At 47.2% G+C, this 15,496-nt stretch overlaps 1 protein-coding gene across 2 annotated transcripts in view; it reads right to left on the reverse strand.

The window, feature by feature from the left end:
- nfam1 (NFAT activating protein with ITAM motif 1) overlaps positions 1 to 6,345 on the reverse strand; it is a 9,445-nt gene extending 3,100 nt beyond the window's left edge. Inside the window, exons 1-2 of one of the 2 annotated variants that reach the window (XM_066707355.1) lie at positions 6,058 to 6,345; positions 5,528 to 5,863 (exon numbers count right to left, since the gene is read on the reverse strand). In XM_066707355.1, the coding sequence (XP_066563452.1) occupies positions 5,528 to 5,863; positions 6,058 to 6,115 (394 nt within the window). In that variant the 5' untranslated portion in view covers positions 6,116 to 6,345. The remainder of the gene's footprint in view (positions 1 to 5,527; positions 5,864 to 6,057) is intronic. The other variant, XM_066707354.1, reaches the window with a different exon arrangement.
- Between the last annotated feature and the right edge of the window lie 9,151 nt (positions 6,346 to 15,496).

The following is a 15,496-nucleotide window of genomic DNA, read 5'->3' on the forward strand; positions in this document are numbered from 1 at the left end:
GTACATTAACACTGACTGACTGGACACTACAGCACATTAACACTGACTGACTGACTGGACACTACAGCACATTAACACTGACTGACTGACTGGACACTACAGTACATTAACACTGACTGACTGACTGGACACTACAGCACATTAACTCTGACTGACTGGACACTACAGCACATTAACACTGACTGACTGACTGGACACTACAGCACATTAACACTGACTGACTGGACACTACAGCACATTAACACTGACTGACTGGACACTACAGCACATTAACACTGACTGACTGGACACTACAGTCCATTAACACTGACTGACTGGACACTACAGCACATTAACACTTAACACTGACTGACTGGACACTACAGCACATTAACACTGACTGACTGGACACTACAGTACATTAACACTGACTGACTGGACACTACAGCACATTAACACTGACTGACTGGACACTACAGTACATTAACACTGACTGACTGGACACTACAGCACATTAACACTGACTGACTGACTGGACACTACAGCACATTAACACTGACTGACTGACTGGACACTACAGTACATTAACACTGACTGACTGACTGGACACTACAGCACATTAACACTGACTGACTGACTGGACACTACAGCACATTAACACTGACTGACTGGACACTACAGCACATTAACACTGACTGACTGGACACTACAGTCCATTAACACTGACTGACTGGACACTACAGCACATTAACACTGACTGACTGGACACTACAGCACATTAACACTGACTGACTGACTGGACACTACAGCACATTAACACTGACTGACTGACTGGACACTACAGCACATTAACACTGACTGACTGGACACTACAGCACATTAACACTGACTGACTGACTGGACACTACAGCACATTAACACTGACTGACTGGACACTACAGCACATTAACACTGACTGACTGACTGACTGGACACTACAGCACATTAACACTGACTGACTGGACACTACAGCACATTAACACTGACTGACTGGACACTACAGCACATTAACACTGACTGACTGACTGGACACTACAGCACATTAACACTGACTGACTGACTGGACACTACAGTACATTAACACTGACTGACTGGACACTACAGCACATTAACACTGACTGACTGGACACTACAGCACATTAACACTGACTGACTGACTGGACACTACAGCACATTAACACTGACTGACTGGACACTACAGTCCATTAACACTGACTGACTGGACACTACAGCACATTAACACTGACTGACTGGACACTACAGCACATTAACACTGACTGACTGACTGGACACTACAGCACATTAACACTGACTGACTGACTGACTGGACACTACAGCACATTAACACTGACTGACTGGACACTACAGCACATTAACACTGACTGGACACTACAGCACATTAACACTGACTGACTGGACACTACAGCACATTAACACTGACTGACTGGACACTACAGCACATTAACACTGACTGACTGACTGGACACTACAGTACATTAACACTGACTGACTGACTGGACACTACAGCACATTAACACTGACTGACTGACTGGACACTACAGCACATTAACACTGACTGACTGACTGGACACTACAGCACATTAACACTGACTGACTGACTGGACACTACAGTACATTAACACTGACTGACTGACTGGACACTACAGCACATTAACACTGACTGACTGACTGGACACTACAGCACATTAACACTGACTGACTGACTGGACACTACAGCACATTAACACTGACTGACTGGACACTACAGTCCATTAACACTGACTGACTGGACACTACAGTACATTAACACTGACTGACTGGACACTACAGCACATTAACACTGACTGACTGGACACTACAGCACATTAACACTGACTGACTGACTGGACACTACAGCACATTAACACTGACTGACTGACTGACTGGACACTACAGCACATTAACACTGACTGACTGGACACTACAGTCCATTAACACTGACTGACTGACTGGACACTACAGCACATTAACACTGACTGACTGGACACTACAGCACATTAACATTGACTGACTGGACACTACAGCACATTAACACTGACTGACTGGACACTACAGTACAGTAACACTGACTGACTGACTGGACACTACAGCACATTAACACTGACTGACTGGACACTACAGCACATTAACACTGACTGACTGACTGGACACTACAGCACATTAACACTGACTGACTGGACACTACAGCACATTAACACTTAACACTGACTGACTGGACACTACAGCACATTAACACTGACTGACTGGACACTACAGTACATTAACACTGACTGACTGGACACTACAGCACATTAACACTGACTGACTGACTGGACACTACAGCACATTAACACTGACTGACTGACTGGACACTACAGTACATTAACACTGACTGACTGACTGGACACTACAGCACATTAACACTGACTGACTGACTGGACACTACAGCACATTAACACTGACTGACTGGACACTACAGCACATTAACACTGACTGACTGGACACTACAGTCCATTAACACTGACTGACTGGACACTACAGCACATTAACACTGACTGACTGGACACTACAGCACATTAACACTGACTGACTGACTGGACACTACAGCACATTAACACTGACTGACTGACTGGACACTACAGCACATTAACACTGACTGACTGGACACTACAGCACATTAACACTGACTGACTGACTGGACACTACAGCACATTAACACTGACTGACTGGACACTACAGCACATTAACACTGACTGACTGACTGACTGGACACTACAGCACATTAACACTGACTGACTGGACACTACAGCACATTAACACTGACTGACTGGACACTACAGCACATTAACACTGACTGACTGACTGGACACTACAGCACATTAACACTGACTGACTGACTGGACACTACAGTACATTAACACTGACTGACTGGACACTACAGCACATTAACACTGACTGACTGGACACTACAGCACATTAACACTGACTGACTGACTGGACACTACAGCACATTAACACTGACTGACTGGACACTACAGTCCATTAACACTGACTGACTGGACACTACAGCACATTAACACTGACTGACTGGACACTACAGCACATTAACACTGACTGACTGACTGGACACTACAGCACATTAACACTGACTGACTGACTGACTGGACACTACAGCACATTAACACTGACTGACTGGACACTACAGCACATTAACACTGACTGGACACTACAGCACATTAACACTGACTGACTGGACACTACAGCACATTAACACTGACTGACTGGACACTACAGCACATTAACACTGACTGACTGACTGGACACTACAGTACATTAACACTGACTGACTGACTGGACACTACAGCACATTAACACTGACTGACTGACTGGACACTACAGCACATTAACACTGACTGACTGACTGGACACTACAGCACATTAACACTGACTGACTGACTGGACACTACAGTACATTAACACTGACTGACTGACTGGACACTACAGCACATTAACACTGACTGACTGACTGGACACTACAGCACATTAACACTGACTGACTGACTGGACACTACAGCACATTAACACTGACTGACTGGACACTACAGTCCATTAACACTGACTGACTGGACACTACAGTACATTAACACTGACTGACTGGACACTACAGCACATTAACACTGACTGACTGGACACTACAGCACATTAACACTGACTGACTGACTGGACACTACAGCACATTAACACTGACTGACTGACTGACTGGACACTACAGCACATTAACACTGACTGACTGGACACTACAGTCCATTAACACTGACTGACTGACTGGACACTACAGCACATTAACACTGACTGACTGGACACTACAGCACATTAACATTGACTGACTGGACACTACAGCACATTAACACTGACTGACTGGACACTACAGTACAGTAACACTGACTGACTGACTGGACACTACAGCACATTAACACTGACTGACTGGACACTACAGCACATTAACACTGACTGACTGACTGGACACTACAGCACATTAACACTGACTGACTGGACACTACAGCACATTAACACTGACTGACTGGACACTACAGTCCATTAACACTGACTGACTGGACACTACAGCACATTAACACTGACTGACTGGACACTACAGCACATTAACACTGACTGACTGGACACTACAGTCCATTAACACTGACTGACTGGACACTACAGCACATTAACACTTAACACTGACTGACTGGACACTACAGCACATTAACACTGACTGACTGGACACTACAGTACATTAACACTGACTGACTGGACACTACAGCACATTAACACTGACTGACTGACTGGACACTACAGTACATTAACACTGACTGACTGACTGGACACTACAGCACATTAACACTGACTGACTGACTGGACACTACAGTACATTAACACTGACTGACTGGACACTACAGCACATTAACACTGACTGACTGACTGGACACTACAGTACATTAACACTGACTGACTGGACACTACAGCACATTAACATTGACTGACTGGACACTACAGCACATTAACACTGACTGACTGACTGGACACTACAGCACATTAACACTGACTGACTGACTGGACACTACAGCACATTAACACTGACTGACTGGACACTACAGCACATTAACACTGACTGACTGGACACTACAGTCCATTAACACTGACTGACTGGACACTACAGCACATTAACACTGACTGACTGGACACTACAGCACATTAACACTGACTGACTGACTGGACACTACAGCACATTAACACTGACTGACTGGACACTACAGCACATTAACACTGACTGACTGACTGACTGGACACTACAGCACATTAACACTGATTGACTGACTGACTGGACACTACAGCACATTAACACTGATTGACTGACTGACTGGACACTACAGTACATTAACACTGACTGACTGGACACTACAGCACATTAACACTGACTGACTGGACACTACAGCACATTAACACTGACTGACTGACTGGACACTACAGCACATTAACACTGACTGACTGGACACTACAGCACATTAACACTGACTGACTGGACACTACAGCACATTAACACTGACTGACTGACTGGACACTACAGTACATTAACACTGACTGACTGACTGGACACTACAGCACATTAACACTGACTGACTGGACACTACAGCACATTAACACTGACTGACTGGACACTACAGTCCATTAACACTGACTGACTGGACACTACAGCACATTAACACTGACTGACTGACTGGACACTACAGTCCATTAACACTGACTGACTGACTGGACACTACAGTCCATTAACACTGACTGACTGACTGGACACTACAGCACATTAACACTGACTGACTGGACACTACAGCACATTAACACTGACTGACTGACTGGACACTACAGTCCATTAACACTGACTGACTGGACACTACAGCACATTAACACCGACTGACTGGACTCAACAGTCCCTCACCTCTGACCAGTATGTAGCAGTACTTGTACAGAGACGGTGCCCTGGTGCTGCTCTTGTACTGACAGCTCACGGTCCCAGTCCAGGAGCTGCTGTTCAGACCCAGCTGCACAGGGTGGGAGGTGTTGGTGGGCTGGGCGCCCGTGGCCGGCACCTGGATCGAGGGTAGCCGGGCGGGGCTGGGCGGTGGTCCGGCTCCGTGGGCGGCGGGGTGGTGTGAGCACTGCAGCGACCCGGAGCTGTGGTTCTGTGGCACGTAGACTGTGAACAAGAGCTGCAGCGTCTCCCCGACCAGCGCCACGCGAACCGGACTGCCCAGTAAGTGAACTGAGACCTGAGCTGAGAGAGAGAGAGAAAGTTGGGGAGAACGGGAGAAAAGCTGTCAATAAATTTGAATACATTCTGTTCACTCTCTCTTCCTCTTCCCCTTTTTCTTCTCCTTTCTTCCTTTAATCTTCCACTCCCTTTCTCCCCACCTCCCTTTCCTTCTCTTCCACCTCTCCCCCAAACCTCTCTCTCTCTCTCTCTCTCACCTCCTTCTCCTGACACCAGGGTTGCCATCAGAACTAGAGTCCAAACCTCCGTCAGCATGGCAACTAGCGTCCTCTCTGTCTGAATATAAGTCTTTCTCCCTCTTTCTATGTCCTCCACACTCTCACGCTCTCCTTCCTCCTCTCTCCTTCTCTGTCTCTTTGCGTGTCTCCGTCTCTGTCCCTGTCTCTCTCCTCCCTGCGTCTTTCTCTCCTTGTCCCCCGCTCTACGTCGGTCTCAGCGGTGTCTCAGCTCCCTCTCTCGCTCTCTTCCTGTTTCTGTCACACTTCCCCTAAAACACTCGACCTGATTGTGCCACAGTGTGCAGAACTGATTACCTCAGAGAGAGAGGGATAGACGGAGAGAGAGGGAGTGTGTTGTGTCACAGCCGGAGGACAGGCAGCGAGTCTGACATCACACAGGGGGCACAAGGCCGGTTTGTCAATGCTTTGGCCACCCTGATGTAAATGAGTTGTGTCAATAAAGCTGTTTTAATTGAATTCAGAGAGGGAGAGAGGGAAAACACACACAAACTGGGAACTGCTGAGAGAGAAAGAGAGAGGGCAGAGGATGGAAGGAAATTGACTACTAAGTGAGCACTAAAGTATGAGATGAGGGCAAGGAAAGACAGAGAGAAGGGGAGGAACCTATAGGTAGGAACAGACTGAGAGACGGAGAGATGGAGTGGAGGTGAAAGAATGGTAAATGGAGAGATGGAGTGAGGAGCAGACAGGATAGAAGGAGAGAGATGGAAGGAGGGACAGAGAGGGAGAGGGATGGAGGGACAGAGAGAAGAAGAGATGAAGGGAGAAACAGGATAGGAGAGAGATGGTGGGAGGAACAGATGGAGAGAAGGAGAGCTGGAGGGAGGAACAGACAGGACAGGAGGAGAGAGAGGGGAACACAGGATAGAAGGACAGAGACTGAAGGATGGATGACTCAGAGAATTGAGGCAGGGACAGGATAGAAGGACAGAGATGGAGGGAGGAACAGATGAGAGATGGGGCAGGACAGAGGGATGGAGGGAGGGACAGAATAGAGGGAGAGATGGAGGGAGGAACAGGATAGAGGGATGGAGGGAGGGACAGAATAGAGGGAGAGATGGAGGGAGGAACAGGATAGAGGGAGGGACAGAATAGAGGGAGAGATGGAGGGAGGAGGGAGGAGGGGAGGCTGCGCTCGCGGGCGCCACACGAATAAGCGGCACGCGCAGGGACTGGCCGTGGGGGCGGGTGTCTAGGCAACCAGGCATCGGTAATCTGACGCGGCACAATCGATCAAGGCTTCCCGGGTCTCCATCATTTATTTCATCGTTTTTCATCGTTTTTTATTTAATATCTGCAACTTTTCCGGATGATGATAATTCATCTTTTTCCTTTTCTAATGATTGAAAAGTATCGTGCAAAAGCACAGCGTATTTCTCGTCACTGTATCAATAACGAATGCAATCATTCTATGAATTATATATAAACAATACTACTGTAAAATCAACAAGAAGAAGAAGACAGAGCAGCAGAAGCGGAATTCAAAGTCTCTGTCCCACACACATCACTGAACACATGTGAGGGTCTGGCCATGATAGCTGGTCATACAGTGGAAATAGCCCCAAGACTCAGTAGGATGTTTGTGTGTGTTTTTACACTGAGGACACGACAGCCAAGAAGAGTCAGGGTTTCACAGGGACCACTATTTTCATTGGGCACAAAACATGGCAGTGTCGGCCAACATCCACCCGTTTTACTGCACAGATACGTGGACATACCTTACACTTCAGTGGTGGTTGTAATAAAATTAATTAGTTAATCACACTGTCTGTGTCCACTCACACCGTCTGCCAGCGCTCTGTGGACTAAAGTAAATAGGTATAGTATAGCTGTATAGTATAGTATATCTTATACATTATTTGTATTATTATAACGAGATCTCTTTCGTTTTTCTTATTGATAGTTACATACGAGATATATAATGTACTTTACACTTATTTTGACAACAATAGCTCCGTAATAACAACAACAATAATAATAATGAATAATAATGAATAATGAATAATAATAATAATAATAATAATAATAATAATAATAATAATATCATTAGGTTGCAGTATAAATAAAGTGGCGCACACAATAGTGGAATGATGTTGCGTGTCTGCCTCTGTGCTCGATTAGCCAGGCCTGACACCGTGGTCGCGTCTCGCTGCTGCTGTTTCAAATCCAGAGAGAGAGAGAGAGAGAGAGAGAGAGAGAGGAGAGAGGGATGGAAAAGGGCATTTTATTGCACGTATAATATAACCACAATAACAACAGCAACAACCCAACACACTGCGCGCATTGGCAGCAGCCCGGCTCCGCTGCGCAGACTCCGCTGCGGGCGCACAGGCGGGCACCGATGGGCAGGCGACGGCTGCGGACCGCGGCTGCAGACACCGGGCGACGCTGTAACCCACTCGCCGTGCGGGTCCCTCCTGCGCCCGCGTCTCTGTCCCGGATCGCCGGCTGAGCAGAGAGAGGAGGAGGAGGAGGAAGAGCTGCTGTGCCAGTGCGCTTACAGCGGGGATACGCCGCGCTGCACAGCTCGACACTCACAGCTGTGTCACAGGTGGTCTGATACAGCAATCGCGCTAGCAGCGGCGGCAGCGGCAGCGGCGGGTCGTTGTGGCCGGTTGAGAGTCGCTGCCTGCCGGACGATGAGCGGAGCCCCGGAGCGCCGCTGTCCCAGCGCTGCTCACACCTCCCTGCGTAAGTACCAGCATCACGTCACTGTCAGTGTGCTTGTGTGTAGTATGTATGTATGTATGTATGTGTAGTGTCCCATCTGTACTGTACTGCACTGCACAGTGCGTTAGTACTACATTATCCTCTACTAGTGTGCGGTACTGTACTGCATAGTGCTGCATTAAACTATACTGTGCTCTATTCCGCTGTACTGCACTGTACTCTGCTGTACTCTACTGTGCTGTATAATACTGCACTATACTGTACTGTACTCTGTTGCACTGTACTGTAGTCTACTGCACTGTACTGTGCTGTACTCTACTGTGTTGTGCTGTGCTGTGCTGTACTGTAATCTACTGTCCTGTACTCAACTGCGCAGTGCTGTACTCCACTGTGTTGTATTCTGCTGTGCTGTGCTATACTTTACTGGACTCTACTGTGCTGTGCTGTGCTGTACTGTGTAGTTTTGCACTATGCTGTCTGTTGCTGTTTACCATACTCGACTGTTTACAACTGCAACATCCTGTGCTCCCACTCCACCCCTCCACTTGCCCCACTGTGCACTCCCTCTCTCCATCTTCCTCTTCCTCTCCCTCTCTCCCTCTTCCTTTTCCACTCTCCCTCTTCCTCTACCTCTCTCCTCCTCCATCTCTCTCCACTCTTCCACTCCTTCTCTCCCCCTCCATCTCTCTCCACTCTCCCCCTCTATTCCTCTCCCTCTCCTGCTCTCTCCCCCTCTACTTCCCCCTCCCCACCCCTCCCCCTCTTCCTCACCCTCTCTTCCTTCTACTGCTCCATCTTTCTCCCCCCTCCATCTCTCTCTACTCTTCCTTCCTCTCTTCCTCTCTTTCACTCCCTCTCTCCAGGTCAGACTGCTCCCCCATCCCTCTCTCCCACCCCTCCATTCTCCCCCTCCCCCCCTTACAGACACAGCTCTGTTCATTTTGATGACACCTATCTATTTCCATCACTGTTGCCATGGTAACAACATTACCAAAGCCAACTGTAGCTTTTCCCCCGTATCCCTGTACTGAGCCTCTGAGAGAGAGATGATAATCATCCTCATCATCCTCATCATCATCTGTGTGTAGTCTGTGTGTTAGTGTGTTACTGTGTATCTGTGTTTTACAGTGTCCGAGTTACTCTGTATGTCTGTGTGTTAGTGTGTGTCCTACAGTGTCTCTGTTACAGTGTGTGTTACAGTGTCTCTGTTACAGTGTGTGTGTGTGTGTGCTACAGTGTCTCTGTGTTACAGTGTGTGCTACAGTGTCTCTGTTACAGTGTGTGCTAGTGTCTCTGTGTTACACTGTGTGTGCTACAGTGTCTCTGTGTTACACTGTGTGTGTGCTACAGTGTCTCTGTGTTACACTGTGTGTGTGCTACAGTGTCTCTGTGTTACAGTGTGTGTGTGCTACAGTCTCTGTGTTACAGTGTGTGTCCTACAGTGTCTCTGTTACAATGTGTGCTACAGTGTCTCTGTGTTACAGTGTGTGTGTGCTACAGTGTCTCTGTTACAGTGTGTGCTAGTGTCTCTGTGTTACAGTGTGTGCTACAGTGTCTCTGTGTTACACTGTGTGTGCTACAGTGTCTCTGTGTTACAGTGTGTGCTACAGTGTCTCTGTGTTACAGTGTGTGTGTGCTACAGTGTCTCTGTGTTACAGTGTGTGTGCTACAGTGTCTCTGTGTTACAGTGTGTGTGCTACAGTGTTTCTGTGTTACAGTGTGTGTGCTACAGTGTCTCTGTGTTACAGTGTGTGCTACAGTGTCTCTGTGTTACAGTGTGTGTGTGCTACAGTGTCTCTGTGTTACAGTGTGTGTGTGCTACAGTGTCTCTGTGTTACAGTGTGTGTGTGCTACAGTGTCTCTGTGTTACACTGTGTGTGCTACAGTGTCTCTGTGTTACAGTGTGTGTGCTACAGTGTCTCTGTGTTACAGTGTGTGTGTGCTACAGTGTCTCTGTTACAGTGTGTGCTACAGTGTCTCTGTGTTACAGTGTGTGCTACAGTGTCTCTGTTACAGTGTGTGCTAGTGTCTCTGTGTTACACTGTGTGTGCTACAGTGTCTCTGTTACAGTGTGTGCTAGTGTCTCTGTGTTACACTGTGTGTGCTACAGTGTCTCTGTGTTACACTGTGTGTGTGCTACAGTGTCTCTGTGTTACACTGTGTGTGTGCTACAGTGTCTCTGTGTTACAGTGTGTGTGTGCTACAGTCTCTGTGTTACAGTGTGTGTCCTACAGTGTCTCTGTTACAATGTGTGCTACAGTGTCTCTGTGTTACAGTGTGTGTGTGCTACAGTGTCTCTGTTACAGTGTGTGCTAGTGTCTCTGTGTTACAGTGTGTGCTACAGTGTCTCTGTGTTACACTGTGTGTGCTACAGTGTCTCTGTGTTACAGTGTGTGCTACAGTGTCTCTGTGTTACAGTGTGTGTGTGCTACAGTGTCTCTGTGTTACAGTGTGTGTGCTACAGTGTCTCTGTGTTACAGTGTGTGCTACAGTGTCTCTGTGTTACAGTGTGTGCTACAGTGTCTCTGTGTTACAGTGTGTGTGTGCTACAGTGTCTCTGTGTTACAGTGTGTGTGCTACAGTGTCTCTGTGTTACAGTGTGTGTGTGCTACAGTGTCTCTGTGTTACAGTGTGTGTGTGCTACAGTGTCTCTGTGTTACAGTGTGTGTGTGCTACAGTGTCTCTGTGTTACACTGTGTGTGCTACAGTGTCTCTGTGTTACAGTGTGTGTGCTACAGTGTCTCTGTGTTACAGTGTGTGTGTGCTACAGTGTCTCTGTGTTACAGTGTGTGTGCTACAGTGTCTCTGTGCCAGTGTCTCTGTGTTACAGTGTGTGCTACAGTGTCTCTGTGTTACAGTGTGTGTGTGCTACAGTGTCTCTGTGTTACAGTGTGTGTGTGCTACAGTCTCTGTGTTACAGTGTGTGTCCTACAGTGTCTCTGTTACAATGTGTGCTACAGTGTCTCTGTGTTACAGTGTGTGTGTGCTACAGTGTCTCTGTGTTACAGTGTGTGTGCTACAGTGTCTCTGTGTTACACTGTGTGTGCTACAGTGTCTCTGTGTTACAGTGTGTGTGTGCTACAGTGTCTCTGTGTTACAGTGTGTGCTACAGTGTCTCTGTGTTACAGTGTGTGCTACAGTGTCTCTGTGTTACAGTGTGTGTGTGCTACAGTGTCTCTGTGTTACAGTGTGTGTGCTACAGTGTCTCTGTGTTACAGTGTGTGTGTGCTACAGTGTCTCTGTGTTACACTGTGTGTGCTACAGTGTCTCTGTGTTACAGTGTGTGTGCTACAGTGTCTCTGTGTTACAGTGTGTGTGTGCTACAGTGTCTCTGTGTTACAGTGTGTGTGCTACAGTGTCTCTGTGCCAGTGTCTCTCTGTTAGTGTGTGTGTGCTACAGTGTCTCTGTGTTACAGTGTGTGTGCTACAGTGTCTCTGTGTTACAGTGTGTGTGTGCTACAGTGTCTCTGTGTTAGTGTGTGTGCTACAGTGTCTCTGTTACAGTGTGTGCTACAGTGTCTCTGTGTTACAGTGTGTGTGTGCTACAGTGTCTCTGTGTTACAGTGTGTGTGCTACAGTGTCTCTGTGTTACAGTGTGTGCTACAGTGTCTGTGTTAGTGTGCTACAGTGTCTCTGTGTGACAGTGTGTGTGCTACAGTGTCTCTGTGCTAGTGTCTCTGTGTTAGTGTGTGTGTGCTACAGTGTCTCTGTGTTACACTGTGTGTGCTACAGTGTCTCTGTGTTACAGTGTGTGTGCACCAGTGTCTCTGTGTTACAGTGTGTGCTACAGTGTCTCTGCTAGTGTTTCTGTGTTAGTGTGTGTGCTACAGTGTCTCTGTGTTACAGTGTGTGTGCTACAGTGTCTCTGTTACAGTGTGTGCTACAGTGTCTCTGTGTTACAGTGTGTGCTACAGTGTCTCTGTTACAGTGTGTGCTAGTGTCTCTGTGTTACACTGTGTGTGCTACAGTGTCTCTGTGTTACACTGTGTGTGCTACAGTGTCTCTGTGTTACAGTGTGTGCTACAGTGTCTCTGTGTTACAGTGTGTGTGTGCTACAGTGTCTCTGTGTTACAGTGTGTGTGCTACAGTGTCTCTGTGTTAGTGTGTGTGTGCTACAGTGTCTCTGTGTTACAGTGTGTGCTACAGTGTCTCTGTGTTACAGTGTGTGTGCACCAGTGTCTCTGTGTTACAGTGTGTGTGTGCTACAGTGTCTCTGTGTTAGTGTGTGTGCTACAGTGTCTCTGTTACAGTGTGTGCTACAGTGTCTCTGTGTTACAGTGTGTGTGCACCAGTGTCTCTGTGTTACAGTGTGTGCTACAGTGTCTCTGTGTTACAGTGTGTGTGTGCTACAGTGTCTCTGTGTTACAGTGTGTGCTACAGTGTCTGTGTTAGTGTGCTACAGTGTCTCTGTGTGACAGTGTGTGTGCTACAGTGTCTCTGTGTTACAGTGTGTGCTACAGTGTCTCTGTGTTACAGTGTGTGTGCACCAGTGTCTCTGTGTTACAGTGTGTGTGCACCAGTGTCTCTGTGTTACAGTGTGTGTGTGCTACAGTGTCTCTGTGTTAGTGTGTGTGCTACAGTGTCTCTGTTACAGTGTGTGCTACAGTGTCTCTGTGTTACAGTGTGTGTGCACCAGTGTCTCTGTGTTACAGTGTGTGCTACAGTGTCTCTGTGTTACAGTGTGTGTGTGCTACAGTGTCTCTGTGTTACAGTGTGTGCTACAGTGTCTGTGTTAGTGTGCTACAGTGTCTCTGTGCTAGTGTTTCTGTGTTAGTGTGTGTGCTACAGTGTCTCTGTGTTACAGTGTGTGTTTGCTACAGTGTCTCTGTGTTACAGTGTGAGCTACAGTGTCTCTGTGTTACAGTGTGTGTGCTACAGTGTCTCTTACAGTGTGTGCTACAGTGTCTCTGTGTTACAGTGTGTGTGCTACAGTGTCTCTGTTACAGTGTGTGCTACAGTGTCTCTCTGTTACCGTGTGTGTGTGCTACAGTGTCTCTGTGTTACAGTGTGTGTGTGTGCTACAGTGTCTCTGTTACAGTGTGTGTGTGCTACAGTGTCTCTGTGTTACAGTGTGTGCTACAGTGTCTCTGTTACAGTGTGTGCTACAGTGTCTCTGTGTTACAATGTGTGTGCTACAGTGTCTCTGTGTTACAGTGTGTGTGTGCTACAGTGTCTCTGTGTTACAGTGTGTGTGTGCTACAGTGTCTCTGTGTTACACTGTGTGTGCTACAGTGTCTCTGTGTTACACTGTGTGTGCTACAGTGTCTCTGTGCTAGTGTCTCTGTGTTAGTGTGTGTGCTACAGTGTCTCTGTTACAGTGTGTGTGCTACAGTGTCTCCGTGTTACAGTGTGTGCTACAGTGTCTGTGTTAGTGTGCTACAGTGTCTCTGTGCTAGTGTCTCTGTGTTAGTGTGTGTGCTACAGTGTCTCTGTGTTACAGTGTGTGTGCTACAGTGTCTGAGATACAGTGTGTGCTACAGTGTCTCTGTGTTACAGTGTGTGTTTGCTACACTGTCTCTGTGTTACAGTGTGTGTGCTACAGTGTCTCTTACAGTGTGTGCTACAGTGTCTCTGTTACAGTGTGTGCTACAGTGTCTCTGTTACAGTGTGTGCTACAGTGTCTCTGTGTTACAGTGTGTGTGCTACAGTGTCTGTTACAGTGTGTGTGCTACAGTGTCTCTCTGTGTTACAGTGTGTGTGCTACAGTGTCTCTGTGTTACAGTGTGTGTGCTTAAGTGTCTCTGTGTTACTGTGTGTGTTATAGTGTCTCTGTGTTAGTGTTTGTGCTACAGTGTCTCTGTGTTAGTGTGTGCTACAGTGTCTGTTACAGTGTGTGTGCTACAGTGTCTCTGTGTTACAGTGTGTGCTACAGTGTCTCTGTGTTACAGTGTGTGTGTGCTACAGTGTCTCTGTGTTACAGTGTGTGTGCTACAGTGTCTGAGATACAGTGTCTGAGATACAGTGTGTGCTACAGTGTCTCTGTGTTACAGTGTGTGTTTGCTACAGTGTCTCTGTGTTACAGTGTGTGTGCTACAGTGTCTCTGTTACAGTGTGTGCTACAGTGTCTCTGTGTTACAGTGTGTGTGCTACAGTGTCTCTTACAGTGTGTGCTACAGTGTCTCTGTGTTACAGTGTGTGTGCTACAGTGTCTGTGTTACAGTGTGTGTGCTACAGTGTCTCTCTGTGTTACAGTGTGTGTGCTACAGTGTCTCTGTGTTACAGTGTGTGTGCTACAGTGTCTCCATGTTACAGTGTGTGCTACAGTATCTCTGTTACAGTGTGTATGTGCTACACTGTTTGTGTTACAGTGTGTGTGCTACAGTGTCTCTGTGTTACAGTGTGTGTGTGTGCTACAGTGTCTCTGTGTTATGGTGTGTGTGCTACAGTGTCTCTGTGTTACAGTGTGTGTGCTACAGTGTCTCTTACAGTGTGTGCTACAGTGTCTCTGTGTTACAGTGTGTGTGCTACAGTGTCTCTGTTAGTGTGTGCTACAGTGTGTGTGTGCTACAGTGTCTCTGTGTTACAGTGTGTGTGCTACAGTGTCTCTGTTACAGTGTGTGCTACAGTGTCTCTGTGTTACAGTGTGTGTCCTACAATGTCTCTCTGTGTTACAGTGTGTGTGCTACAGTGTCTCTGTGTTACAGTGTGTGTGTTACAGTGTCTCCATGTTACAGTGTGTGCTACAGTATCTCTGTTACAGTGTGTGTGCTACAGTGTCTCTGTTACA

Source organism: Amia ocellicauda, chromosome 6 (assembly GCF_036373705.1).
Source record: "Amia ocellicauda isolate fAmiCal2 chromosome 6, fAmiCal2.hap1, whole genome shotgun sequence".
In the NCBI taxonomy this organism is placed as follows: Eukaryota; Metazoa; Chordata; class Actinopteri; order Amiiformes; family Amiidae; genus Amia; species Amia ocellicauda.